The 27369-nt window shown below is 54.7% G+C and overlaps 1 protein-coding gene across 1 annotated transcript; it reads left to right on the top strand.

Moving 5' to 3' along the window:
* The first annotated feature begins 234 nt into the window (after nt 1-234).
* Tmem201 (transmembrane protein 201) lies at nt 235-23808 on the top strand. Its single transcript, XM_036178097.1, has 11 exons — nt 235-462; nt 6433-6553; nt 7126-7320; nt 8403-8579; nt 10000-10349; nt 10836-11039; nt 15821-16053; nt 19903-19974; nt 20513-20806; nt 21407-21544; nt 22464-23808. Exons 1-11 carry the CDS (start codon nt 350-352, stop codon nt 22559-22561), a joined length of 1995 nt encoding a protein of 664 aa, XP_036033990.1. The 5' UTR covers nt 235-349; the 3' UTR covers nt 22562-23808.
* Nucleotides 23809-27369: the final 3561 nt, after the last annotated feature.

Here is a 27369-nt window from a genome sequence, read left to right as displayed (position 1 = left end):
GCAAGTATTGGGGCGGGAGTGCAGGTCTAAGCCGTCTCTGAGGCGCAGGGAGCAGCAAGATGCACGCATGCGCAGGCAGCGGGTGCGGGCGGGGCTGCCTCCAGCTGTTTTCCAACTCCGGCCGCTGGAGGGCGCTTCCGAGCCAGCGCCGAGCGTTTCCGTCGACGCCCCGCCCATTCAGGCTCGCCCCGAGCTGCGATTGGCTGCACGGCGGGAGCGCGCCGAGTCAAGGGGCGGGCCCGCGCCGGCTACAAAGCGGCGAAGGTCACGGCGCCAGCAGGAGCGCGCGGGCCGCCGGGAATCCCTTCTGCGGCCCGCGCCCCCGACCCACCGGCCCCGCCCGGGAGCCATGGAGGGAGTGAGCGCGCTGCTGGCCAGCTACCCCACCGCCGGCCTGGCGGGGGGCCTGGGGATCACGGCGTGCGCCGCCGCCGGCGTGCTGCTTTACCGGATCGCGCGGAGGTGAGTGTGCGTCCGGCTGCACGCGGCCCGGGCCGCCGCCCCGCCCCCGCGAGGCCACGGCGGAGTCTCCGCTGCGGTCCAGGCCTGCTTGCGAATGCGCAAGACCCTTTCTGCCCCTCCTCCCGTCCCTCACCCTCTAAAGACCTCGGAGCGTGGCTGGGGGAGGGGGCTCTCTGCTTGCTCATCCCTTCGAGGCCTGAGCCCCGGGCTGTAGCCTCTGCAGCCCATCGGTTAGGGTGATGAGAGCTGGTGGCACTTGGTGGTCCGCATGCGATGGCAGTAACACTCCTCACGGAAGCTTCCTCTGGAGAAGCCTTCGAGCTTAATACTTAGGAGAGGCACGTGTGAACAGGAGCGGCTTGAGGCAGAAGCCTGCACTCCACACATTTAGGGAACTTGCCTACCCAAAGGTGAGGAACGCTGTACTCCTTGAACACCTGTCTGGGATGGGTTTGGGGGCAGTACTCTGCCCAGCCATGGCTTAGAGATCACGTGGACCCCAGTACTCAAAGCTGGCCTTGACCATTCGCCTCCGTGGTCAAACCCCCAAGTAGAGTAGCTTCTAAAGCAAAGTGAAGGAATAGCCCACCTCGTCACATTTTCTGGGGAACATAGACGGTTTTATGGAGCCTCCTGGGGACAGCCAGGGATGTGCAAAGCTGTGGCTTGAACTCCTGTCAGCCTGTCTGATGGGTCACCTTATCTCTTGAGGTGGAAGACAGGCAAAGGTGTTAAGAGGTAGGTGAGTCACGGGGCTTCTGAGGAGAGGGGAGTGGAAGTCAGCTGTGTCTGGAGGAGGAGGCCACATCCCAGGCGGGACTGAGAGAGTACCAGACTCTAGAGATCTCAACCCAAGCTTCTCAACTTGTTCTCACCAGTTCTTGGAAGTCTGAGGGGCCTGTAGAGCCACCAGCCCAAAGCAGCCCCTTTTTACCTACCCAGAGCTGGGCAGTCTGCTCTGACCCAAGGAGAGCTTGTCCAGAGCCCAGGCTCCTGGTGCCACTGCCTCTCTACCAGCCCAGGATAGGGCTTGTGGCCAGAAGAGCAGAGTGTGGGACTGACTGTGTGTGGCAAGGACTGGGTCACTGCCTGTCACCCCTTCCTTCTGCCAGAGACAGGAATCTGAGGCCTTGGCGAGGTGCAGGGGGAGCCAATGTCCCCTTCGTGCTCACACCAGACTGTCAAGGTGGAGAGTTTGACTGCCGCAGATTAGTCAAAGCATGGTGCTGTGTGGTGTCTTCATGAGCTCTGGGTTTCATCTGGAGGTAAATTGACCACTCACAATTCTGAAGCAAGACTGGTTTAGCAAAGAGGCTACAGCTTTTTTCCTAGAGGGGAGTGCTGTGGCGGAGAATGGGGGTTGAATAAGCAGGAGGAAGGCCTACAAGGAGTTGTTTTTGGAAGGCCACAGGGTGGAGTGGGTGTTCGCAACTAAGCAGAGAGAGAGCAGAGGGCAGGGCTGTGGCCCTGGGGAGCCATGTGAAAAAAATGTCTCATTACCTCTGTTCAGGTCATCCCTTCCTGAGTTTTAAAATTGGCTAAAGTGTGGTTGTACTTGGTGGTACTCTTTAATCCCAGAAGCAGGTGCAGGCAGATCTCTGAATTCAATACCAGCCTGGTCTACAAAGTGAGTTCCAGGACAGGCTACTATGCAGAGAAACCCTGTCTCAAAAACACATGCACAGCTGGATGGTGGTGGCGCACACCTTTAATCCCAGCACTTGGGAGGCAGAGCCAGGCGGATCTCAGTGAGTTCAAGGCCAGCCTGGTGTACAGATCGAGATCCATGTCAGGCACCAAAAACTACATGGAGAAACCCTGTCTCGAAAAACCAAACACACACACACACACATAAATTGGCCAAAGTGGTTGCTGGGAAGTTCACTAGAGCCCAAATCCGGCCTCCCTGCTTCCTTACTTGTGGAGTTTTCTTGTCCTGGTAATGATGAGAGCCATTCCTGCCCAGGTGACAAGTGACGAGCAGTGAGTACCTACTGTTCCTGCCGCTCGATGGCAGCTCCAGTGAGGCAGATACTGCCATCCTCACCCATTTTACAGCTGGGGAAACAAAGCCTGGAGGACTGCTGTTTCTCTCCCAGCTGTAAGAGGAAGAGCCCGTCCCCCACCCACACTGCGCTCCTAGCCCAGCAGCCTCTCGTTCTGGGGTAGAAGTCCAACATCCCTCTTCCTGTGCCACAGCTCTTCATGCTACTGCTCAGACGTGTCTTATCCCTTTGCATAAAGTACTTGGGATTCGCCCCCTTGTGAGTGCATCTCAGCACCCAGCACTGTTCTGCTTGCACAGCCTGTGGCGTCCGCCGGTGTTTGTGGAGATGGGGGGAACACAGCCTCGGATGTACAGCAGAGCCCGTCCTAGCGTTCAGAGACCCTCTGACAGTCCTGTGTTGGGCTCACCTCAGCACTCACTGTTCTGAGCTGCCCACGCCAGCTGTGGATGCCATTTGATGTGAACGTTTCATGTGACCCTCTCCTGCTGAGGGCACCTGTTTGTGAGTGACAGCGTGTGCCCTGCGTGTTGGCTAGCCAGTCCTGTGGCATCCGTTGCCAACTGCTCTGAATTGTCATTCTTCTTGTATCCCGATCCAGGCAGTGCATATTGCTCATGTGTCTTGGAAAGCCTTGATGAACTGAGTGGGTGATATGTCTGTTCCCAAGGGATCAGTTTGGGGATCTCTGCTGTTGTCAGTGACATTGCTGTGACATGGGGCGGGAGATCTGGACCTCCTTGGTCCAGGCTGTGGAGAGTTGCAGTTTAGTACTGCTACTACCGTTGAAGCCCAGGATGTGCCTCCTTGGACTCTTCCTGTTCTGTGAGGTCACACTTGGAAGAGCATAGAAGGCACGTCCTGTGAAGCTGAGCTTTCCTTGGACCCTCAGGTCCAAGCCTGGCTCTCACAGGCCCCCCACAGACTCAGCACCTCAGGACAACTGAGCTCCATTCATTTTCTTCTGTGTGACACAGCCTGGGCCCTGACTGGTTCCTGAGTAGTGCATCCATCTATGCAGAGGTGTGGGGTCAGGAATATGGCTCTACCTGAATGTCCTGGGCTGATGGAGAAGACATGTATAGTTTCTCCCATGTGTGTTCCAAGCCCATGGGGAGGGTGCTCCGTCCCCTTCTGTAAGGATCCATCCACCATGGTTCCTTCAGGTTCCCTCTGGCATCCCAAGAGTTAAATGTCAAGGTGATCAGCTGGGGAAATGGTTTCCAGGTCCCCCACCCACCCATGGCAGTTTGAGTTGGGCCTGGCCCGTGGCTGAGATGCTGCGTCTGCCAACTCACCTTCCTTCCTGTGTAAAAGGACATTCCATCTCATCCCCCCCCTGCTTCCCCGAACGTGATTCGTCACAGAATGACAGTTGTTGGCTTGGGGAAGGAAAGTGGTCCAAGGAGTTTGTGAGGGAAACTTGAGGGGACCCTCAACAAAAACTGGGGACAGTGTAGGACCTGTCGAGTATCTGCCGGGACTGTTTTCATGCTCACACACCCTCTGGTACATGATGAGCAGCGCTGGTTGGTGCTGGTGGGTCCGAGATTCTGGCCAACCGCCCCGCTGCTCCTTCCCACGTACCTTTTGGGGCTGACTCTGGAGAATAGCTTCTGGTATAGAGATCTCACCTAGCCATGGTGAACAGTAGTTGTTTTTGCCACAAAGAACACTCACTCCCTTGTAGCATCCACCCCTGGCAGAGATTAGCCTCTGACTTTAGGGAAGATGAATCCCCCGCCTTCCACTTCCACACCAGGCTTTTTCCAGAGGCCAGGAGCCATTTCCCTAGCAACAGAGCTGGAGACCCATAGTGGAAATGATAGCTTCCTGGGTGGGAGGGGCTTCCTGGCAGACTTGTCAGAGCCTGCTTGTCTGTCTTTGGTACCCAGAGCAAGCTCAGAAATCTTTCCTGTCAAATAGAACAGAGCTACGGAGCCCCAGAGGCAGGTGGGTGTGTTGTCTCAGACTCAGGGGCAGATGAGAGGTCGCCCTGCCTAAGTACCAGCTATGAGTTATGCCTCATGCATGGTTATAAAGAGGCCTATAAAAGATGTACAAATTACTACAAACTAAGTGCTTAATTGTCCAGGAATGTCAAGCACACGGGCATCCCAGCAGAGCACATTTCCAAACCTCCAGCCACGGCTGGTGCCGCAGGGTTCTGCATTGCTCGTTCCATTTGGGGACCAGTAAAGTTGTCAAGTACCAGGTACTAGCATCCGTCTCTCCAGGGCAAAGTCTGAGCAACCCATTTGAGAAATGAGGGACTAAAATGAAGTTCTGGGAAGTAGGAGTGACCGTGGAGACCATGCCACTAGTTACCCTGCCCAGTGCACTGTCTTCAGGTCTCCTGATGGCGCTGGGCTGTGTGTGTGTGTGTGTGTGTGTGTGTGTGTGTGTGTGTGTGTGTGTGAGAGAGAGAGAGAGAGAGAGAGAGAGAGAGAAAGAGAGAGAATGCAGGTGCCTGTGGAGGTGTGGAGGCCAGAAGCATCAGATACCCCTGAAGCTGGAGTTGTAAGGGGTTGTGAGCCACCGGAAGTGGGTCCCGGAATCCAGACTCAGGTCCTCTGCAAGAGTAGTGAGTGATCTTAACTGCTGAGCTATCTAACACTCCTTCCTGTCTTGAAGGGTTAGGCCTGAACTGAGGTAGAAGGAAGTGTGAGGTGGGGCTGCTGGAGAGCCCCACCTCACCATCCTGTGTCCCTGTCGTTTATTGGCATTGACTAGGCTAGAACACGGTTCAGTGCTTCCCAAGAGCAAGCCCCTGTGAGAGGGGTCTTCTTACCCCAGCTGCCAGGATACCTCCCTTAACCTGCTCACAGTGGATGGGAGGGAGTGGGGCTGCTGCCAGACAGTATGTGCTGACTCAGGAACTAGAGCCCACTTCCAAGGCTGTTCTTCCTACTGGGCTCCTGACTAGAGGCCCTTTTCTCTATCACAAAGCTCCTCACTCTTCTTATTGCATTCTTGTGACATCCAGAAGCAGCTGGTGCTGAGCCTGGTCCATTTTACAGCATGACTTACATGCCGAGTTTGACAAATGGGGATCTCCTGGGCTCACACATATGTGGGTCCATAGCCAGGGATCCGGCCCTCTTCTTTCAGGATGCTAAAGCCAGGGGTCAGGCTATGAGGAGCCAGGCCATCTGTGTGAGGTGGTTCACTCTCCCCAGGTTTCAGCAGTGCCACTGAGCTAGACATGGCTCCTGAGTGAGACAGGACAAAAGCGCCAGGTCAGAACACCGAGCTCCACAGCTGCTGCGCTCTGCTAGCAAGCATTGTTTCTGGATCCTGGGCCTGGCTCTGCTGGGTGCTTGCTCTGTGACCCCTGCAGCGCTGCACAGATCCCCAGTGTCTGGGCCACGATTATCCTGCAGGCCCCACCTGTTAACCAAATGTGTAGCCAGTGAAAGCCACTGTGGGCCCTGCCCCCTCTTTACCCAGAAGGCTGGCCCTGGCTGATCAGCTGTGACATGTCACTGGTCACCAGTCCCCACTCCTTGGCTCACTCTCCTCTAGGGACTTTTTCTGGGAAGGACAGAAAGCTCCCTTCAGTCTTAGAAGTCTGGAAACATGACTTCTGCACCCTAGGAGCAGACCTTATGGGGACGAGGGGCCCTGAGCTTCATCTAACCATCTTGGTCCATTGGTTAGCTAGCCCTGGCCCTTCACCATCCGGCCATCCTACTGTCTGAGAGCTGGAACATTGGGGTCTGGTGGCCCTGGGCTCCCAGGTGGATCCTCGGGAGCCTACAGAGCCGGTGAGTCTCCGGCGGCCTCCTGCAAGTATTTTGTCAGTTATTATCATCCTGGGGGAGCATAGCATCTGAGGAGCCCCTCCCCCGTCCACCATGATGTCCTCCTTTGGCTGGGCCTTCATCTCTGCCTCTGAGCCACTTGGTGCACTTGCATGCTTTTACATTTCGCTGAAGTCCTGACTCTTGTCCTTGGTCCACAGGGTGAAGCCAACGCACACGGTGGTCAACTGCTGGTTCTGCAACCAGGACACACTGGTGCCCTATGGGAATCGCAACTGCTGGGACTGTCCCCACTGCGAGCAGTACAATGGCTTCCAGGAGGTGGGGGCCGGCGGTGGGTGGGCGGGGCCGAGGCCGCCTCTGACCTGGCCTCAAGCCACTGTCTTCTCACTGTGGTCCTGCCGCCTGTCTTCCTCTAAGGGAGAAGAGCAGGTGCAGGGAGCTGTGGCCACTTGTCCTGTCACCACAGCAGGTGGCAAGACCGGGGTCCACGTGGAGAGCCAAACAGGTTTGCAGCCCAGTTGCTGCAGACACTGAGTATTCAGCTTCATGGGTGGTTTGTCCTCTGTCACAGCTTTGACTGCCCAGCCACCATAGTGTGTGATGTCTGAGTGTAGCTTTTACTTAGTGAAGCAGACAGCCTACCCACAGACCCAGCCTGCAGGCTCAGTTCTCAGAGTGTGTGGTTCTCGTGGGCAAGCAGCACCCCAGGCCTGCCCTGATGCACAAGCTAGGTGGCTTCTCAGCACCTGTATTTTAGAGTTCCGTGGGAGACACCATCAGAAGGACTGCTGCTGCTCTTTTGTGGAAAGAAAGCCAGAGTAGGTTTGTCTGAAATCCTGGGACATCCCTGAGTGGGCCCCTACTGACCAGGAGCTCCTTCCCTTCCCCAGAACGGAGACTACAACAAGCCGATTCCAGCACAGTACATGGAACACCTGAACCATGTGGTGAGCAGTGTACCCAGTCCCCGAGACCCTGTACAGCCGCAGCAGTGGGTGAGCAGCCAGGTCCTGCTCTGCCGGAGGTGCAGCCACCACCAGACCACCAAGATCAAGCAGCTGGCTGCTTTCACACCCCGTGAGGAGGTGAGCATGCACGGGCGAGGAGAGCCAGGTAGCTGTTCACCTCCTGCTCCCCCACATCCAGCGTGTGTGGCTTCCTTCTCAGCTGGAGCCAAGCTTGTGCTCAGAGTGCTCTTGTGAGCACTGGGAGAACACCAGAGCCTGTCAGGCAAGAAGCGTTTGTCCCTGAGCAGAGGGAGGTGGAGGCCTTGGGCTCTGGCTGCAGTTTCAGGGGCTAAATCCAGGTCTCATTCGCTAGTCTGTCCTGCCAAGCATGGCATCCTGGAAGAAAGATGCCTAGGAAAGAGAGGGGAAATCAGGAATGAGCCAGGAGATCAAGAGGGAGAGCCATCAAGGTGGCTAAGTGGACAAAGACATTTACTGCCAAGTTCGATTCCTGGAGTGCTCAGGGTGGATGGAGAGAACAGACTCCCACCAATTACCCATTAACCTCCACTTACACGCTCACATACATACACTAAATAAATGAACAAATGTAATTTTTTTTTTTTTTTTTTTTTTTTTTTTTAATGTGGAGCTGAGGATCAAACCCAGGGCCTTATGCTTGCTAGGCAAGTGCTCTACCACTGAGCTAAATCCCCAACCCCCAAATGTAATTTTTTAAAGTCTCTTACGATGACGCCATGAGAGAAAGATTGACACCAGATGACTTTCCTGTTTGTCCCAACAAGAGATCAACAGCCATTCCCACTGATAGACTGGCTGGACCTTGCTGCATCTCTGAGGGAGCAAGGATTGGGGCATCTGTCCTCAGCTACTGTGAAACAGTGAAAACCGTTGGCCTGTGCGACCCCAGGCTCAGCTAGCAGCTAGCTCTCTGGTGTAAGTTAGACTGTCAGACTCATGGAGGGAGAAGGGCGGGGCCTGATCCTGGTTGTCCTCCTGCCAGGACCTAGAGAATATCAGCTCAACACCACTTACTTGAGTGGGCACTAAGCTACAGAATGTCATTCATGTCACTGTCTGGTGGGCTCCTAGCCTCTGCTAGCCCTCATTCCAGGAGCTCACATGACCATTTGCACAGGCAGGGCCAGCATCTGAACCCAGTTCCCACATGTGACACAGACCCTCTACCCTTCCTGCAGGGCCGGTATGATGAGGAGATTGAGGTGTACCGCCACCACCTGGAGCAGATGTACAAGCTGTGCCGCCCATGTCAGGCAGCTGTGGAGTACTACATCAAACACCAGAACCGCCAGCTGCGAGCCCTGCTGCTCAGCCACCAGTTCCGGCGTCGGGAGGTTGACCAGGCCCATGGACAGGTCTGAGGCCGTGGGGCATTTGGGTGTTGAGTCTGTGTGGGCAGATGCTCTGAGAGCTGGGCCCTAGCGACTGAGACATGCCGTAGCATGCCAAGGCCCCGTGCCTGAAAAACAGATGCCTGGTGCGCGCACACCCCTCCCACCCCACACACACACCACCCCCACTCCCCACCACCCCCACCCCATCCCTGTCATCAGCTCTTCCTAACAGTAGTGACTAGGGTTGCAATGTGGCTGTGACACCTCATCCTGGTTTTGAGGGTGCCCTGCTGACCTTTCCACCTTCTAGACACTGTTGTGTTTGTCCTCGTGGCACCTTAGGCCCCATGGCTCCTGGTCACAGCTGTGGGGACCAAGCATGGGGGCTGAGATGCTTGCAGGCTATGCACATGATACATAACAAATGGTGCCAAGGGGCAGACCCAGAAGATGTGGCTGAAATTAACTCTGGTTTTGTCATGGTGCACAAGCAAACAGCCTGAGTTTAAAACAGTGGTAATAAATCAGGAGAGGGCTGTGGCTCAGTGGTGGAGGCTTGTCTGTGAAAGGCAACAGTCAGTAGCAAGTGTGTAACAAGTGAGACACGCCCCACAAGGACGGAGCTGTGGCCTGCGTCTGTGTCCACTCTGTCATTCCATGATAGAGCTGGCCCCCAAGCATTTGACCACACTACTTGTGTCCCTGTTCACCTGGGTCTGCACAGTAGGACAGGCGGCCCTGTCCTTGGATGCTTGCTTCTTATTCTAGCTGTCTGGATTCTAACCTGAGCAACTTCTTAGCAGACATTTTAATTGAACTTTTATTTTATCCAGAAGTATCTGCATATTTTAGTCGAGTTCTAGTTAAAGGTAATAGGGATTTTTTTTTTTTCCTTTTTTTTTTTTGTTTTGTTTTGTTTTTCAAAACAGGGTTTCTCTGTGTGGTTTTGATGCCTGTCCTGTATCTCGCTCTATAGACCAGGCTGGCCTCGAACTCACAGAGATCCACTTGGCTCTGTCTCCCTAGTGCTGGAATTATAGGCATGTGCCACCACCACCCACCTAATAGGGATTTTTGATGAAAACTTAACAGTGGTTGAAAAAATTTGGAAGAATAATGTCACTGGTGTGTCAAAAGGGTTTCTCTTAAGAAGTAGAGACCACCATAGGGAGGCTCCCACAGAGAGAGAGCACCATAGGGAGGCTCCCACAGAGAGACCACCATAGGGAGGCTCCCACAGAGAGAGACCACCATAGGGAGGCTCCCACAGAGAGAGACCACCATAGGGAGGCAAAAGCCTAGGATTAGGATGGGACAGCAGTGACCTGAGCATCAAAGTAAGGGCATAAAACCAAGGCCCTGGCCAGCATCCCACATGGTAGGCGTAGGGGGCCATTGGTGGCTCTCTGGCTTCTCACTGACCCATCTCTCCCTCCCTCAGAGCTTCAGTTCGTCAGCAATGAAGGCTCCCTTCCAGGTCATCCTGCTCCGAGCCCTGGCCTTCCTGGCCTGTGCCTTCTTACTGTCCACTACACTGTATGGCCCCAGCGAACCCTTCACCCCAGGGGCTGCCCTGCCCCCGGCCCTTCCTCCTGGGGACAACAGCTCTGCTCCCTCGGACAACACCACTACTCAGGCGGAGGGCTGGCAGCAGCTGCTGGGCCTATTGCCGGAGCACACCACAGAGAAGCTACATGAGGCCTGGGCCTTTGGACAGAGCCACCAGACCAGCATTGTGGCAGTGGGCCTGCTCACCTGCCTGCTGGCCATGCTACTGGCTGGCCGTGTCAGGTGTGTGCTGGGCCTGGGCCTGGGCGGGCAGAGGTCGGCACACTGCTGCCTTGGGGGGGGGGCACCAAGAGGCCTTGTGGTGCCCTGCTCTGGACCCAACTCCATACAGCTAGACAAGCCTGTCCAAGTTCTCCAGGGTCCAGGAGGACAACACAGGACTGCAGAGGACAGTGACACTCTCTGCCGCTGCCAGTCACTCAAAATCTCTACGATCAGAGTAATAGAAGCCACCCGCCCCACCCCCACTCCCCACCCCGTGCTGTGGAAACTCAAGTGAGGTAGTTTCCTACCTCGGTTTCCAGACAAGGCAATGGGTGTAGGAGCACCGGCTTGCATAGAGCAGGGCAGCCTCGAGTCCTAGCATGGCCTCAGACCTTCCACTGGCCTCACTCTGTCCTCTTCTTTGTCTGGACCCAGTGTGGATGGGGTGTGGGGCAGGAAATGGCGGGACCGCTGGGCACACACTCACCCTGCTTTCTCCAGCAGGCTCCGACGCATCGATGCCTTCTCCACCTGTCTCTGGGCCCTGCTGCTGGGGCTGCACCTGGCAGAGCGGTACCTGCAGGCTGCTTCGCCCGGCTGGCTAGACACACTCAAGCTGAGCGCCACGTCCCTCTGCTGTCTGGTGGGCTTCACCGCAGCTGTGGCTACAAGGAAAGCGACGGGCCCACGGAGGTTCCGGCCCCGAAGGTCAGAGAAGCAGCAGTGACTGCGGGGATGGGGAGGAGGACGGGTGGACCTCGACCCACCCCGAGCAGAGCCTTGAGTTCACGCTTACCCTCCACTGTCCCCGTTTACTTCCCGGCACTGCCCAGCCCCAAACCCCCCAGTCTTGGTGTTCCCCGGGTGCCCTGGGGCCGCTCACCATTGCCACCACCTCTCTGGCCTGTGACCCTTTCATAGCCCAGTGATCCAAACATGAGTAGCTCCCAGGTGACGTGCTTCCGACCTGTGGCTTCCTGTTAGCTCCAGGAACTCCCATCTTGCCACAGCTCTTCCCTGGCTCTGACTCCAGGTGAGGACGCAGACTGCCTGCCATACTCTTGTCTTTTGTCACCGGCTGGGTGACAAGGCCATGGCCTCAGCAGGGTGAGCTAGGACTAGAGCAGAGCCGGCCCTCAGCCCTTGAACTTCCTGGTCCCTTGTTTCCTCTCTGCGTCAATTCCCAGTTCCCTGTTTGAAGACCTTCCTGAAACTTGGGGTCCCTCGGGGTCCTTCCCTGGCAGGGGAGAGCAAAGTTCGTGTGGTTAGCAGGCCCTGGGGTCCACCAGGCAGGAGGATGATTACCCCAGATCAGTAGCTGCTCTGCACATCTAAGACCCGAGGGTATACTGTTGATGACACAAGTCATTGTCACCTTGTCCCTGTCTAGCATCAGTGGCTTTCTTGGAATAATTTGTGGAGGGTGCCGAGGCTTCTGCCCTCAGTTTCTCTGGGGGCAGCTGTAGGGCGCATGTCTCAGCCTCACTCTCAGGCACAGTCTCCACCTTAGGGGAAGGGCCACAGATCAGACCCTTGCTTGCTGCATGATTCTACCAAACCCCTGCTGTCCCTTAGCCTTGGCTAGCCATCTGAAGTAGGAAGTGGATTCTTCTATAGGGCCCTGGGGTGCCGACCTCAGTGGGTTTGAGGGTATGTGAGGTGAAGGGGATGGCCATGTAAAAAGTCATTGTCCAAGGCTCCATCCTGAGCATAGGCTAATGCTGTACCCACTTGGTATGCTGCCCTCTGGTGGCTCCTGATTGGGCTGCACTTCCTCCATAGCTGTCCTTCCTACCACTTGTCCCGCTAAGCTGTGGCTCCTTGACCCTCTGCACCAGAGCCCGGGAGGGCAAAGGCAGATTACACATGAATGAGTGTCACATCAGACATGCATCAGCTGCTGACTGGGTCTTTGTGAGGTGGCTTCCTGAAACCCTATTGAGAGCTTGAGAGAATCACCCAGGTCCCACTGTGGTAAACCCGTTTGAGGGTCCTTAAAGCCGTTCTGCCCTCTGACCCTCTGTAATCAGACAGCAGCCTATGTCCTACTGGGCTTCCAGGTGTGGTGAGTCCGAAGTGTCTCGAAGAGGCTGGGGCTCGTTTCTGGCATTGTAAGGCTCAGCTTGCTCTGGGGGAAGGGTGTGGAAGGCCATCTCTGAAGAGGTGTGGGTGAGGCCGTGTTTGAGATGTGGGCCTGCTGCTGCTGACCCTGTTGGGCACAGCTGCCTGAGAGAATAGGGAACACCTGCCTGTCTCTTTCTCCCAAGAAACCGTCCTACAGGAAGAAAGATGGGGCAGGGGCTGGGGCCATTGTCCGTGCGTCCTCTCTTGTATTGCGGATCTCACTCTCAAAGAGGCTGACAGTAGGGTGCTAATTTCTGCAATCTTGGCATTGAATAGAATCAGGGTGTGTGTTTGTGTGTGTGTTTAAATTATTTATGATATACAGAACCAGCTCTGGCCAGCCAGGATCCCTGCTAAGCATGTTGCTCCTGCCTTCTGGTGGGTGTAGAAAACATGCAGAACAAGGATTCCTGGTGTTTTAAAGAGTTTTGTGTTACTTATTAACATTAATAGTCCTTTAGAGTTGTGTTTGTTTGAGAAAGTGCCAGAATGTTCTGGTGTCACTGGCAGAAGCTGAGGGAATGTGGTCACCCTTGGATTGTGGCTTGTTGATTGGGGACAGCCTCTAGGGCAGCCCTGGTCAGAGTGGGATCATCCCAGGTACATACAGGTTGTATCCCTGAAATGAAGGGAGACTCGGCTGTCCTCACCTCTGGGTCTAGGGTCCCCACACTGGCCCAGCAGACTCTCTAGTAACACTTGCTCTGGAGTAAACTACCAGGACCACGATCCTCCGTCCCCTGGCCAGCCCCCCCACCCTGCTCTGTCCTTTATCTGCACCCGGGACAAGTCTTGTGTCGTGTAGTGAATTGTGACTGATTGTCTAGTGACCCTAACTACTGTAACCACCACTGGCTCTAGACGTCATGTTTTGAATGCTGTGTTCTCAATAAATGCCTCCTGGGTCCTGCTCATTCCAGTTGGCACCAGGTACTGCGTCTTTTATTTCTTTTATGATTCTTCAGAAGGGCTTCTGTGCCAAGGTGGGAGGTGGGTGGGTTTTGGGGGGCACCGCATTTATACAGGAGTCTGGGGTTGGGAGCAGGTTGGGGTGCTGGTGAGGACATGGAATGGCTGGAGGAGGGCACAGCTGGGCCTTTGCTTGCTGCCCAGTGTTTTTCCCATGCGGATAAGCTGATGCTTGAGCAACTACACTCTTTGGGGCTGTGAGGAGGAAGGCTTGAGGTCTCCTCAGAGTTGGATTAGTAAGTTCCAGCCTCAGCCTGATGACCCTCCTCACAGTCAGGGCTCCCAGGAAACAGGAGACTCAGAGCATTGGGTTCGAGCATACAGGCTTTCAGGGACCACTCACTAAAGAAGCATTGGATCCTTTGCAGAGGATGCTACCTCAGAGACTGCCCAGGGCAGAGCAGAGCTGAATCCCTGCCAGGCTCCCACCTTTGGGATCCACTCATCTGCTGAAGCCACTGTGTCACAGCCAGAGGGAACAGACCTCCAAAGCCCTCTCCCACAATGCTAACATTGTCAGAGGCTTCAGGACGCACAGTGTCCTGTGCTTAGTGGCCAGGACTCCCAGGCTTGACCAGAGAGCATGGAGGGGGGAATATGCTAACAGAGCCCAGGTCAGCTTTTGGTGCTGACCTCTGGGGCCAGGAGACTATAGTCCCTGCCTGCTGGGACCTTCTCCATGCACTGCATCCTCACCGCTCACTGAGCCTTGGGGGCTGCCTATTCCAGGGGTACCCCTGGCTCCTAGCTATGGCAAGAATGGTCCAGGAGGCCTAGTATAGTGTCCTGCTGCCATCTGCTGGAAGGACTTAGCCATGCCTGTCCGTGCACCTGCTCAGAGGCTGACTGACCCACTCCCAGCCACGGCTTCCACCAGACGCTCAGCAGGGCCCAGTGTTTCCCACTCTTTCACACTCAGGTGTATACCCGGGTTCCAGCCTCACCTCTGGATCCTAAAGTGCCTGAATGTGTCCCCTGGGCCGTTCATTAAGGCCCTCCAGACTCCGTTGAAATCCTGAAATGGAAAGATAAACTGCACTTAGATTTTTGGGAGTGTGGGGCTTGTTTTTATTTTTGTTTTGGATACTGCAGATCAACCCAGATACACACACACACACACACACACACACACACAGCAAATACTCTGCCACTGAGGTAAGCCCTGTCCCACAAAAATCAACTTTTCTGCTTAAGACAGGGCATTCCTCGGAGTCTTAGAACGAGGAGCAGGGCTTCTGACAGCCCTCAAGAGGAGCAAAGTTAGGTGCATCCAAGAATGCCCATCTACAGTTTTGCTGTGCCCTGATTTCCTGTGTTTCCCAAATACTGAGCTGGAAGTTCGGGTGCCTCACAGTCCTTTGCAAGAGACTGGCAAGGTCATCTGACTCTGGGCGTTCACCATATGGCTACATACATTTCTCTCACAAAACTGAAAAATGGGGAAAGAGGTGGTGCAGAGCTTGGCTAGCAGTAGCCTCCCACAAGCACGCGGCCATGGCGGCCTGGGTACCTTGGCCCCTGCTCACCATGAGGCCTGACCCTGCCAGCCCATTCGTCGGCACATTGTCTGCTGGGCTCATTTGTCCCTTGGGACTGAGGTAAGGCTGGATACCGGAAGCTCCTTCCAGACGGCAGACTAATGTATTAACTGCCTCTGTCCCTCCCCTCTATAATCGGGTGCCTTAATCGGAAGCATGGTTGACATTCCGGCCTGTGGCCATCAGGTTCTGTTGTGTGATTTGTACTGTTCTCAGGTTAAAGAGACACTGTCACCTTCTGTCTTTCGGGCAGCTTGGTGGTTGCTTGGGGGTCTTTTCTAAGATTGAGCTTGGTGTGTACACTGTAAGAGCCTTTTCTGGGTGTCCAAGGCTTGGCCATCATCTCCCTCTGTGCTGCCAGAGGCAGTATCATGAGGCACAGCCCCTGGGAGATGTAGGAGCATCCCAGCCCAGGTGGGCACCGCCCAAAGTGTCTCTGAGTCCTGCTGCTCCGTTGAAAACTTCTAGGCAAAGAATGAGAGACGGCCAGAAGAGCCCAGGTCCTCTGAGCCGCGCTGAGATCCTGGTCTAGGCGTGGGATGTTTGCTTCAGGGCGGGGTTGGCATGAGGCTGGCCAGTGTCGCTTTAATGCTGAGACTCTAGTAGAGTTAGATTGCAGTGAGCCTGAGGGGTCGGAGGGGCATGCGGGGTGGGGTGGGTCCTGCTGGCATCTCCCGGCCACCTGCTCCTAATAAGTGGACAGTTGCTCTTTTGCTTCAACTAACGCACGCCTCCTCTGGGACCCCGACTCAGGCCCACCTCACACCCTGGGGGGGGCCGGGCCCCATTGTGCAGAGGCTATCTCCAGAACCTTCCTGGCTCATTCTCCTCCTCCTTGTGCCCCATGGGCCCTTGCAGGTACTTCTCAGGAGATTCTGCCAGCCTTTTCCCCTCCGGCCCCAGCCTGGCCATGCCTTGTCCAAGCATCACAGCCTCGCCAGCATCCCTGTTCATCCCTACCCCACCCGGCTTCCTACCTCTCACCAAGCAACAGCTGTTCCGATCTCCCCGTCGGGTCTCCCCCTCCTCACTGCCAGGCCGCCTCAGCCGGGCCCTCTCACTGGGAACCATACCTTCTCTGACCCGGACAGGTAAGACCTTGGAAGGATTGATGACCGAATCAGGCTGGGGACAACTGGGCTGGCATCTTCTGAGGGGGAGATGAGGCAATACCAAGAGTTGTCTTCAACTCTGCCTAAGGAGATGGGCAGGGCCAGGCTCAGACCGAGGTGAGCCCTCTCAGCAACCACAGTAACCAATCACATCCCCTTGTTCCCTCCTGTAGGGAACACGGGCCCGTAGGAGAGTGTTCCTCATGAGTGGTTGTGTTATTTGAAATGAAGCATTGAAAGGGCCCAAAAAGGGGCTAGAGATGTAGCTCAGTCAGTAGGGTTATTGCCTAGCAGTCACAAGGTCCTGGGTTCAATACTAGGTAAACCCAGAGTGGTAGCACACACCTGTAACTCTAGCACTCTGAAGGCAAAGACAGGATCAGAAGTTCAAGGTCACCTTCAGCTACATAGCCAGTTTGATACCAGCTTGGGCTACATGAGACCCTGTCCGCATCCCTGCCCCCACCCCAAAAATGCTCAGAGTGACAAGTATCCCTTGTGTCTTAGTAAAGGCTGCTCACTGAGTTTTGGCATTTTCTACCTTTCTTACTGGAAAACGTGTGCCTGAAGGGCAAAGATTTTGTTCCTGTTGGTTGTATTTGTTGTTGCTTGTCTTGTGGAGCCTGAAGAGACCAAGCCTGGCCCTGTCTGGAGGGACTCTGTCTTGCCCCTCACCTTCCTAGTCACATCTTCTGGAATGGTGACTTGTTTTTTCATTTTGTTTTTAAATTGTGTGTGTAGGGGGTGGGGGTGGAGAATGTGTATGTAGTGTGTGTGTGTGTGTGTGTGTGTGTGTGTGTGTGTGTGTGTGTAGTGCACAAGTGCCAAATCATGCATATGAGGTCAGCTCTCTCCTGCCACCTGTGGGATCTGGGAATTGAACTCAGATCATCAAGCCTGTCCATACAGCTTCTACCCACTGAACCACCTCAGCAGTCCCATACGTAGTTTTAAACATGCTTAATCCAGGTGTGTTAGTGACAGTTCTTACTTGCCTGGGTCTGTCTCAATCTCAGAAGTGTTGAATGAGCTTCAAGGCAGAATGTGGATGCATCTTGGTCCACTCCCTTTCTTCTTTCACTAAACTGTAGGTGCTGGGCTCCCACTTAATCCCTCAACAACTTCGTCAGAACCCCAGGAACCCCGGTCTTTGGTGACTTGCTCAAGGTCCTCCTACCATTGAGAGCTGACTGCCAGGCTGCTTCTCACCCTGACAGACACCCGGACACTGCAGGAGACAGCGTTTGAGCTAAGCAGGGACATAGTTCCAGGCCTTGAAGTAGGAGTGGATGGAGATGGGAATGTCCTTAGTGTGTAGGCGTGGGTAACCCTGTGAACCAGGTTCCTCTGAGAGAATAGTGCCAGCCTCTCTCTCTCTTGTTCGTCAGAGCAAGTGTCAAGTGCTACCCAAAGCTTGAGGGCACAGCCGCAGGCAGTCCACAGCTAAAGGTGCTGACAGGCCTCCTTCTGTGGTGTGGGGTCCTGGAAGGACCTGACCAGGGAAAACTGACACCAGGGGTATTTTCTAGAACTCCTGTCACCCAGCCCCCCCTCCCCCTGAGGACCATCTGTGACAGACGACAGACCTAGCAGAGCCTCTATGAATGCTGGGGAAGAGGGGTGCAGGTCTCAGGGAGAGCCGCTTCTTAGCTCTTTAAAAAAACTGAACCAAACTGAACCTGGTCATGCATGCCTGTGGTCTCAGCATCTGGGAGGCTGAGGAACCTAGAGTTCAAGGCCAGCCCAGGCTACTTAGCAGGTTCTTGTCTCTAAATAAATAAATAAGTAATAAAAACAAAAGCCAAGAGCAGCGGCTGGGCAGTTAAGAGCACACACTGTTCTTGCAGAGGCCTCTAGGTCTGAGGCCAGCACCCATATCATGCAGCTCACCACCTCCTGTAACTCCAGCTTCAGGATATCAACACCAAGGCGAGGCCGGCCTTGCCCTGTGCAGGAAGCAATTCCCTAACCCTGTTTGCCTGGCTCCAGGCTCTGCCTGCCACCCACCCAGCTGCCAATGTGCCCTTCCCTTCTGCTGCTCTTAGGGGGTAAAATGGGGGCAGTCCTACCAACTGTGAGAAGTTGTGTTGCCATGGTGTTCTTTTCCCTTTCTGACATAGGCCAGTCATGTCCACTGTGGGAGTTGTGAGGATTTATTGTATGCAATTAGCCAGCCGGGTGGTGGTGGCACTCGCCTTTAATCCCAGCACTTGGGAGGCAGAGCCAGGCGGATCTCTGTGAGTTCGAGGCCAGCCTGGGCTACCAAGTGAATTCCAGGAAAAGGTGCAAAGCTATACAGAGAAACCCTGTCTCAAAAAAAAATTAGCCTATAAGTCAGCTGGTTGCTGCTAGCATGCACCCGAGTCTCACCAGGGTACAGGGCCGGGGCCTTGGGTTCAAACTGGGTGTGTAGCTCAATGATAGAACACTTGCCTAGGGTACACAAGACCCTGGGTTCTCCCTGGCATCTATAATAATAGCAATAAAATGAGGCAGTTGTTGCGGGGTTGTGGTGAGAGGAAACACTAGTTGGCCAGGCACTCAGAGTGGACCCTCTGCAGAAGTGACTGCTGGTCGTAATCAGGAGGGCGTCCTAATAACAACAGAGGTTTTGCCCCTTACCTTCTCAGTAGAGAAGTGTGTCCCACGTGTCTTCTGCAGCCCCAGGCTGGCAGTTGCCAGTGCCAAGAGCTCTGCCCTGGGTCCCCACGTTGCACTGACTGAGGACAGCAGGGTTGACAGACTTCTATCTCAAGCCCCTTGGGAGAGGAATGCAGCAGTGACAGTTTGGCCTTTGCTACAGGGCTCCCTGCTCTTAGGGACAGGAGGTCTCTGCTGAGGCATGAGGTGGCAGCAGAGTTCTTTGGGTCCAGGCTGTGCCCTTTGAAAGAGTGATGGTAGACCCCAGGTCTCCAAAAGTAGTAGATCCTGAGCACATTCTTGCAGTGCTGTGGTTCACATACTGGGAGACCAGGTCTAGAGCTCAGACACCAGGGTGGGCCTCCTGCCTCTCCCTCCCAGCCTTCCATCTTTCCTTTCTGTCTCTCCCTCTTTCTCTCTCCTCCATGCTTCTGCTGCTCTGCCACATGCCAAGTCCTGCCCCTTGTACTTCAGAGAGATTCCTTTCCCAGCTCCCACAGCCCTGCTTTGAGGGCACTCTGATGGGCATACTTCAGTTGCAGAACCCTTTCCCAGGCAGCTGGCCTGGCCTAGAGGGGAGGAGGGACCATCATGGCACTCCAGCTGCCTGAAGCAGGGCATTTGGGAGAGCATGAGATATGAGACAGGGCCCTGCCCTGAGGGTGTACTTAATTTAGGAAGAGGCTGTGTTGGGTTCCCCATGAGGTCCAGTTATTTGGTACTGAGAATTAAGGAGACCCCTGGGAAAGGATAGTGGAACTCAAGATGACTGGAAAGTGGTGCATTCCCAGCATCCACATGGCAATTGACAATCATTGGTAACTCCAGTTCCAGGTGGTCTGGCACCCTCTCCTGGTCTGTGTAGGCATTGCATTCATATAGTGCACATGCATGCATATAAACACTCATATACTTAAATTTTAAAAATGAAGATTGATTTAAAAAAATATTGCGTTGTGTGGAAAGAAGGTCAAACAGTGAAGAAGCAGAGGCTGTGGCCACTGCTGACTTCCTCTGACCCACTGGAGACTTAAGTGTCTTCATTGGCAAAGTGGGAATGTTCCCGAGTGTCCTGGACAGCAGTACCTGTCTTCATGAAAGCATGTAGTACTGTGTGGCTGGATGTGGGGACAGAGGGTGGTGGCCGTCACCCTCAGGTATGTCTGTTGCATTTCTCTGTCTTTGTAGACTCGGGATACCTGTTCAGCGGGAGCCGCCCACCATCTCGGGTGTCTCCACCCGGGGAGGTTTCTCTTTCAGGTAAGGAGGAGGAGAGCTGGCAGAAGGGACTGGGAGGCTGTTAACAGGTGCCCCCGAGGTGATGAACTGTGAGCTTTGGGGGCAGTGGACCTGGGTTCAGACCCCGGCCCTGGGCAAGAGACGAACGTGGATGTGTCTAGGTTTTCTTGATGTGAAGTAGGGTGGGAAGGTTGGGGTCAGACAGTAGCACACTGGGTTCCCAGGTAGAGCCAGGTACCAGCTGCAGCCCTAACAAAGTCAGGCCAGCAGGCCTCAGACCAGATATCAGTCTGCTCCTGCCAGGACCCAGCTCTCGGCCAGGGAGGTCTAAGACAGATACCAGGCTCTAGGCCATCCCAAGCCTCACCCCTGCTTAGTTCCTGTGTGGCCCTGGTTCCTCCTCCCTCAAGTTCCTGCAGGGCTTCCAACTTCCCCAGCCTGCACCTTGCCTTCTTCCCGGGCTGAGGGAAAGCACCATGTGCAGGTGGCAGTGTGGCCGTGTAGTGCCATGTGTTCCTGTCTGCTGTCATAACTGTCTCGTCTCCCTCCCTCTCTGCAGACTACTTCTCTCTGCTGTCGGGCGGCCTTCCCTCTTCCGCTCTCCCTTCCCCGGCACCTTCCGTGGCCAGCTCCATGGCCTCCAGCTCTGGCTCCCTGCGCCACCGTAGGCCCCTCATCAGCCCTGCCCGGCTCAACCTGAAAGGGCAGAAACTACTGCTCTTCTCAGCCCCCGGGGAAGCGCCCACCACCCCCAGCAGCTCGGAAGAGCACTCACCGCCCAGTGGCAGCCTCTTCGTCCAGCCTGCACAGCTCGCCCAGAGGACTCGCGTGCGGGACAGGAAGCACACCATGGGTATGTGTGGGCCTGAGGCCTGCAGTAGCCACTGCCATGGGAGCTCTTGGCTGATCCCAGAGGTCATCTGGTACTGTGCGGGGTGGTAGTCACTCTTATGCACTAGACTGCCCAGTGTGGCTCTGGTGATCTTGAACCCTCTCTGATGGGTGCTTTTACCCTTTCCTCTTACAATTGACTTTCAGGCTCCTCATTTACTGGGACCTGGAAAGCGCACTGTCAGCCTGTGCCTGTCATGGGTGCTTTCATTTCCTACCAAGCATTTTTAAAAGTTAATTGGACCTGTTAAACTTTAGACCTTGACGTGGGGTGTGTGGCTTTCTTGGGTCTATAAATGTGAGTAGATTTGACCACGGGGGTTAAGTGGTGCCGAGAGGAGGGGTTAGGCAGACAGTCCATGGCCCTGGAGCCGCTCTGGTCCTCAGCCTCAAGCCTTGCTGCCTCGTGGGCCCTGCTGGTGCCAGTGGGCACTTAGTGTGCCCTGACCTCAGCACGGGGTCTAGACAAGGCCCTGGCCCTCTGCTGCTCGGTGTGGGACTTGTGAGGACCTTTTCCTGGGACTGAAGCAGAGCTGCCGGGGTGTCTCTCTTCCTTCTGCAGACATGAGATCGATGCTGGTGGGAGACGGTGCCTGCAGCGGCCACTCCATCAAGAAAGAGGATGACTCGTCCCAGTCCTCCACATGCGTGGTGGACACCACCACTAAAGTGTGCTCGGAGGAGACAGCTCCCTGGAAAGGTCTGTGACCCCAGCTCCCTTTCTGTGACCAAGAACCTTCTAGAGTGGCACATCTGTGGTAACTCTCCATTAGTTCATCTAGCTGTTCAGTAGTGGGTAGCCCAGGGCTCCTCTGGAGAGTCTCGGTGTGGTAGCAGGTTGTGGGCCTGGGCACTCTAATGGCTTCCTGTTTGGGTCAGAGTGCCACCAGCCCCCTGGGTTGGTCCTGGCTTACTGACAGGCAGGGTGTGAGACTATCAGTGAATCCTGGTGGCCTCCCCACATGGGGGACACAGGACACTGGTAATGGATGGGATAGGTCGGCAAGTGAGGTTTCCTGACAGGGAACGAGTACTGCTTCAGGATCAGATCTGAAGTGTGGTCTGGTGACTTTGAGACCATGATGAATAGACCTGGGACCTCATTCTACTTTTGGTTATTATGTTGTTGATTTTAAGCAAGGTCTCCTGTAGCCCAGGTTGGCTTTGAACTCATGAAGCTGAGGATGCCTTCGATCTCCTTATCCACTGCCTCTATCTCCCCAGCGCTGGGATCATAGACACGAGCCACCATTCCCAGCTCTGAGTCTACTTTTTCATCTCTGAGATAAGCAGGGTAGACCCCCAGGAGCCCCCATTTCTTCCTTTGTGACATGAGTATCTTGGTTGCTCCTTTGTTACCTGGGTGCAGTCACAGGAAGCCTGACCTAGAGTTTTGTTAAACGGGTTCTAAAAAGAAATGCCTTCAGAGAAGCAGGGCTAACCAGTACCCCGGGAGGGCTCCCAAACAGTACCCGCAGAGGGTCCCAGGTTCAATATGTAGGGAGGACCTTGCCAGAGGAAAGACTAGATGTGGCCTGGCCAGCTGGGGTAGGCCTGAGCACCCCATCTGAGGATTGGGGTGCCAGCCACACTGCTTCTGACTCGTGTCTTGCTTACAGCTCGTGTTGGCCCCTCTCTGCTCCGCGGCCTCCTGGCTGTGAGCTTGGCCATCAATGCGCTCTTCACCTCAGCCTACCTGTACCAGAGCCTGCGCTGACTACCTTGAGTGCCCTTCCAGAGGGCACTGCCCAGGTGCATGCTGCTTCCACCACTGCCGCACAGATCCCTCCCTGAGGGGCTCTGTCTCCGCCTTGACACCAGGGCCCTTGACCCCCTGGGTTGAGTCCCTGACCTCAGGATACCTGCTGTCCCTACGACAGACTGCAGACCTCAGCTGTGTTTGGTGCTGATACTCTGACCCTGAAGCCAGGGGTTTCTGACATCTGCCCAGCCCCAGGGGCACCAGTGCTACTACAGCTGCAGCAGGGCCAGGCTGCCTATGCCCTCCTGCTGCCCACTGAGTCACATCTTCCTCTGTACTCAGACACCAGAGGTCTGCCCCAGAGCCCTGCCAAAAACCCACATGAAGAAGGCCCCTGGGAGAAGCATGTGGAGCCTGAATCACTTCATCCTTACACCTGCCCACTCCAGAGAGCAAGTGTCTCCCTAGAGCAAGCATGGCATCTGGAGCCCACCTTGCCCCTGACTGTGGGCTCCAGGCAGGGCTGAACAGGTGGGGAGCCTGGGACTCACAGTACGCACCTGTGTTCTGTCTCCCCCAACTCCTGCCTCACACACCTGTTTGGTGACTTCTGGTGACTCGCAGCAGGTAGCTCCATTGTCCTGAGAGCACCGGAGCCATCTTGGTCCATTTGTCCAAGCCTCCCTCGCATGAACGGCATCCTTGCCTGGCCTGTCAGCTCCACGCGAGCTGCACAATCCAGATGAGACTGGACCGCCCCCACACCCAGAGCCCGTTCTCCTTCAGCCCTGAGGCCCTCCTGTGCTCTCCTGCATCCTGCCCCCACCTGTGTTCCACATGACCTCTGGCTCCAGGCCACCTCAGTCGGCCTTCATGCCTAACCACTGCCCTGCTGAGGGCACTGCAGGCTTGTGGAGCACATCTGTCCCATGAGGAAGAAGGAGGAACTTCGGCCTAACCCTGGCCCTTTTGATACTGTGGGGCCACATGTGCCTGTGGGGGTCAGTCCCATCCCATCCCAGGCGTTGGCCCCAGGCACATGTGTGTATGTGTGTGCGAGTGTACATATGTGTGTCTTTGTGTTACACTGCTTGGGATTTGTTGTGGGGGAGGGGCATGGGGCAGGGAAGGGTCTTCACTGTCATTCAGGGATAAAATTTAACTTTATTTTTCTACACATTTTTTGCTGGGTGAGGCGTATGCTTTGAAACACGTCTCTAGCTCTCCCTGCCAGGGAGGTCGTTTCTTAAGCTTGGGGTGCTCTAGTACTTTTTTTTTTTTTTTTTTTTAACCATAGGGAAGGAGGCCTGCTCTGCCCTCCAGTCTAGGATGACATCCTGGCTGTCTCACACTCCAGCATGTGGGCAGTCAGGACAGTGTCAGGCCCCCATGAGTCCCATCACCAAAAGTCCTGCTTGGAGGTGGCTCCTTGTATAGTGGGTGTCTCAAGTTTTAACGTTTGTTTTATTGCCTAATGAAACCAAATTGTTCCCCAGCATCTTGTCTCTTGCCCTGAAGAAGCACCCAGGGAGATGCTTTGGCACCTCCCAGTAGCACAGCAGGCCAGCCTGGCACCCTGTGCACCCATGAGGGGCTTTTACTTATGTTTTGACTCATACATAAAACATGACGTTATTTTTCTTTACAAAAGCAAAAAAAAAGAAAAACTTAGAAAAAAACATACCAACCTTTGACTTATACCAGGCTGTGTTGTCTTTATTCATTTGCTGGAATAGCTCCCTGGGAGAAAGGCACCCATCCCAGGATGGGAGTGCCGTCCGTGTAGGGCGTTGGTACAGAGAATCCATGGAGTTCTGATTCTTGGAGGAGTGAGCTAGGCTGTCCTGTTGCTGATCTACACCCGAGGCCTGATGAGAACAGGAAGTGATGGTGTGGCCAGGCACATGTGTCACAGAGCCGTCCCTGCCTCCGGCTGGAGAGACGGTCTGCTGTCCTTTCTGTCGCTGTGACAGACCCTGACCAAGAGCTGATGTAGATTATAGCTCCAGCTCACAGTCCATCATTGAGGGGCATTAGACAGGAGCCTGAAGGCAGGCCTGTGTTGCTAATCCACATAGCCATTAACTCTGACCAAGGAACTCAGCCAAAGAAGTAAGGCAGGGACCCCGGGGTGCTGCTAGCTGACTAACAGTCTCAGCTTTATACAGTTAAGGCAGTCCACAGACATGCCAACAGTTAAGTCTGATCTAGGGATTTCCTCAATTGAAATTCTTTTTCCAGACTAACTTGATAGAGCTAACCAGGACCAGAGGTCAGCAAGTGACAAAGATTTGGTTGTCCCAAGCCCTCATACTGTCCCTGTGGATCTCCTGGCTCCTGATCTCAGAAACCTGCAGGCAGAGTGGAACACTGCCTGAATGGGTGGGAGGGTACCACAATGCCCACTTTCCAACCTGACTCCCTTACAAAGCCCATGCCCTTCCTGTCTTCGAGCAGGCCCACTTCACAGCCACCGGGGGATTAAACGTTCAGACAGTTTATGAGCTGGGCCTGCCATGGCTACCTAGCCATGGCCCTTTCTGGAGTCCCCTGCCCTGTGCACCCACCCTGTGGCCCCACCTCACAGAGGCCCTTCATTCCTGTCCTGGTTGCTACCCTCTGCCATTTGAAGGTGTATTATTATACAGTTTCTGGATCCCACCGAGTGAAAGGAGAGAACTGACTCCACCAAGTTGTCCCCTGACCCCCACTTCTGTGTGGTGGCTCACTCACACCTAGACACAAAGTGGTGTTAAATGAATAAAGGGCCAGTGAAATGGCTCACTCACTAAAGGTGCTTGCCATCAAGCATGACAGCCTGAATTTGATTCTTGGAACTCACGTGGTAGGACCTGAGAACAGACTCCTTCAAGCTAACCACCCATGAGTGTGATCCAGCACACACACGTTTTTAATTTAAGGGTTTTTCCTCCCTTCAGTTCTCCCTACAGTTCACTCAAAAAGGCATTGGGGCTGGGTATACTGGCTCACACCTCTAATCTCAGCACCCAAGAGGCTGAGGCAGGAGGATTATCTTGAATAGACCAGCCCAGGATAAAGATTTAGCCCAGCCCTGTCTCACCAGGCAGTGGTGGCACATACCTTTGATCCCAACACTCTGGGAGGCAGAGGCAGGTGGGCCTCTGTGAGCCCTGAGGCTAGCCTGCTCTACGGAGCCAGTCAGGACAGCCAGAGCTGTACACAAAGAACAGCTATTTAAAGGAAGAAAGAAAAAAAAAACTCAGTTTTTAAAAAAAGAGCTAGCCAAACGGTGCACACCTTTAATCCCAGCATTTGGAGGCAAAGGCAGTCATTGAGTTTGAGACCAGCCTGGTCTACAGAGTGAGTTACAGGACGTCCAGGGAATGAAAAACCACCTTTAAAAGTCGGAGCTGGGTGATGGTACTGCACACCTTTAATGCTAGCACTCGGAGGCAGAGGCAGGTAGATCTGAGTTTGAGGCCAGCCTGGTCTACAGAGTGAGTCCCAGGATCAACCGGGACGTAAACACAGAAACCCTGTCTCGAAAAAAAACAAGAAAAGGAGCTGGGGAGAGAAAAGCCATGTTGCAGCTCCCTGCATGCGTGTGAATTGGGGGCAGGGTGGGGCCAGAGCTGAGAAGTCCTATGACCTCCTTGAGGTCAGGGACACTGGTCACTGCTGGGCCCTCCAAATAGAGGATGCTGCCTGCATCTCAAAATGAAAAGTCTGGTATCAGGCTGGACACGGAAGCAAACCTGTGACCCCCTGGCCCTCAGTGGTCTCGTGTACCACCTATGTGCCAGTTCCCAGTGTATATCCCCAGGGCCATTCTGCCCAGCACCCACAGAGGGGACACAGTCTAGATGGTGTGTCACTTGCAGTGTGGGAAGTAAGAAATGGGAAGTTTGGGGAAGAAGGAAACAGTTTCAGAAAAACAAGCCTTGCATGCTAGCTAGCACCTGCTGCAGTCAGCTACACGGACCAATGGGTGTACTTCGCCCAGTGGCAGACGTCAGGAAGGAGAGAATTCTAATCTGCTTACTGCAGAAAGCAGTTAGGCTGGATGTGCTGGCGCTCTCTTTAACCCCAACAGTCGGGAGGCAGAGGCAGGCAGACCTCTGAGTTCAAAGCTAGCCTGGTCTACAGAGGGCATTTCTGGGCAGCCAGGGCTACACAGAGAAAGCCTGTCTTGGAAAAACAAAACACTGCACACTGCAAAGGACTACCGAGCAGGGCCACCTGCAGTACTACACATGGCCACTAGGGGAGTCCTAGTACTTCTCTGGAACCCAGAGGCCAGGCTGTAGATGCCCTGAGAGAAGGGTTGTGCTCAGCAGGGCAGGCACTCACACATCAAAGAACCCACCTCAGCCTGTCTCGGGTAGTCTCCAGCCTCAGCCAGTCCTCCCACTGAGGAGGGAGCTCACTCGAAGCTGATGACAATTAGAGAGGCCTTCGTAAGCAGGGGCCAAGAGCGCAAGCCCCTGATAGGCTTCGGTCCCAACACTCTGGACCACTTAGTGCTTCTGTCTTCCCACCTTTGAGATGGGGTGTAATGTTAAACAACTGGCATAAGAATTAGAGTGGAAGCCGGGCGGTGGTGGCGCATGCCTTCAATCCCAACACTTGGGAGGCAGAGGCAGGCGGATCTCTGTGGGTTCGAGGCCAGCCTGAGCTACAGAGTGAGATCCAGGAAAGGTGCAAAGCTACACAGAGATACCCTGTCTCTAGAAAAAAAAGTTCAAGGTTATTTTTGGCTACACAGTTTGAGGCCAGCTCAGGCTACAAGAGACTCAAATAAAAAGGGAGGGAGGGAGGGAGAGAGAGAGAGGGAGGGAGGG

The sequence above is a fragment of the Onychomys torridus genome, chromosome 2 (assembly GCF_903995425.1).
Source record: "Onychomys torridus chromosome 2, mOncTor1.1, whole genome shotgun sequence".
Classification (NCBI taxonomy): domain Eukaryota; kingdom Metazoa; phylum Chordata; class Mammalia; order Rodentia; family Cricetidae; genus Onychomys; species Onychomys torridus.
This window is presented reverse-complemented; position numbering and strand designations above follow the sequence as displayed.

What these genes read in the sequence shown, in the direction of transcription:
- Tmem201 (XM_036178097.1), top strand. Translation starts at nt 350, where the DNA reads ATGGAGGGAGTGAGCGCGCTGCTGGCCAGCTACCCCACCGCCGGCCTG. An exon ending in CGGGGAGGTTTCTCTTTCAG is followed by an intron (nt 19,975 to 20,512) that starts GTAAGGAGGAGG and finishes CCCTCTCTGCAG; the next exon opens with ACTACTTCTCTCTGCTGTCG. An exon ending in GGAGACAGCTCCCTGGAAAG is followed by an intron (nt 21,545 to 22,463) that starts GTCTGTGACCCC and finishes TCTTGCTTACAG; the next exon opens with CTCGTGTTGGCCCCTCTCTG.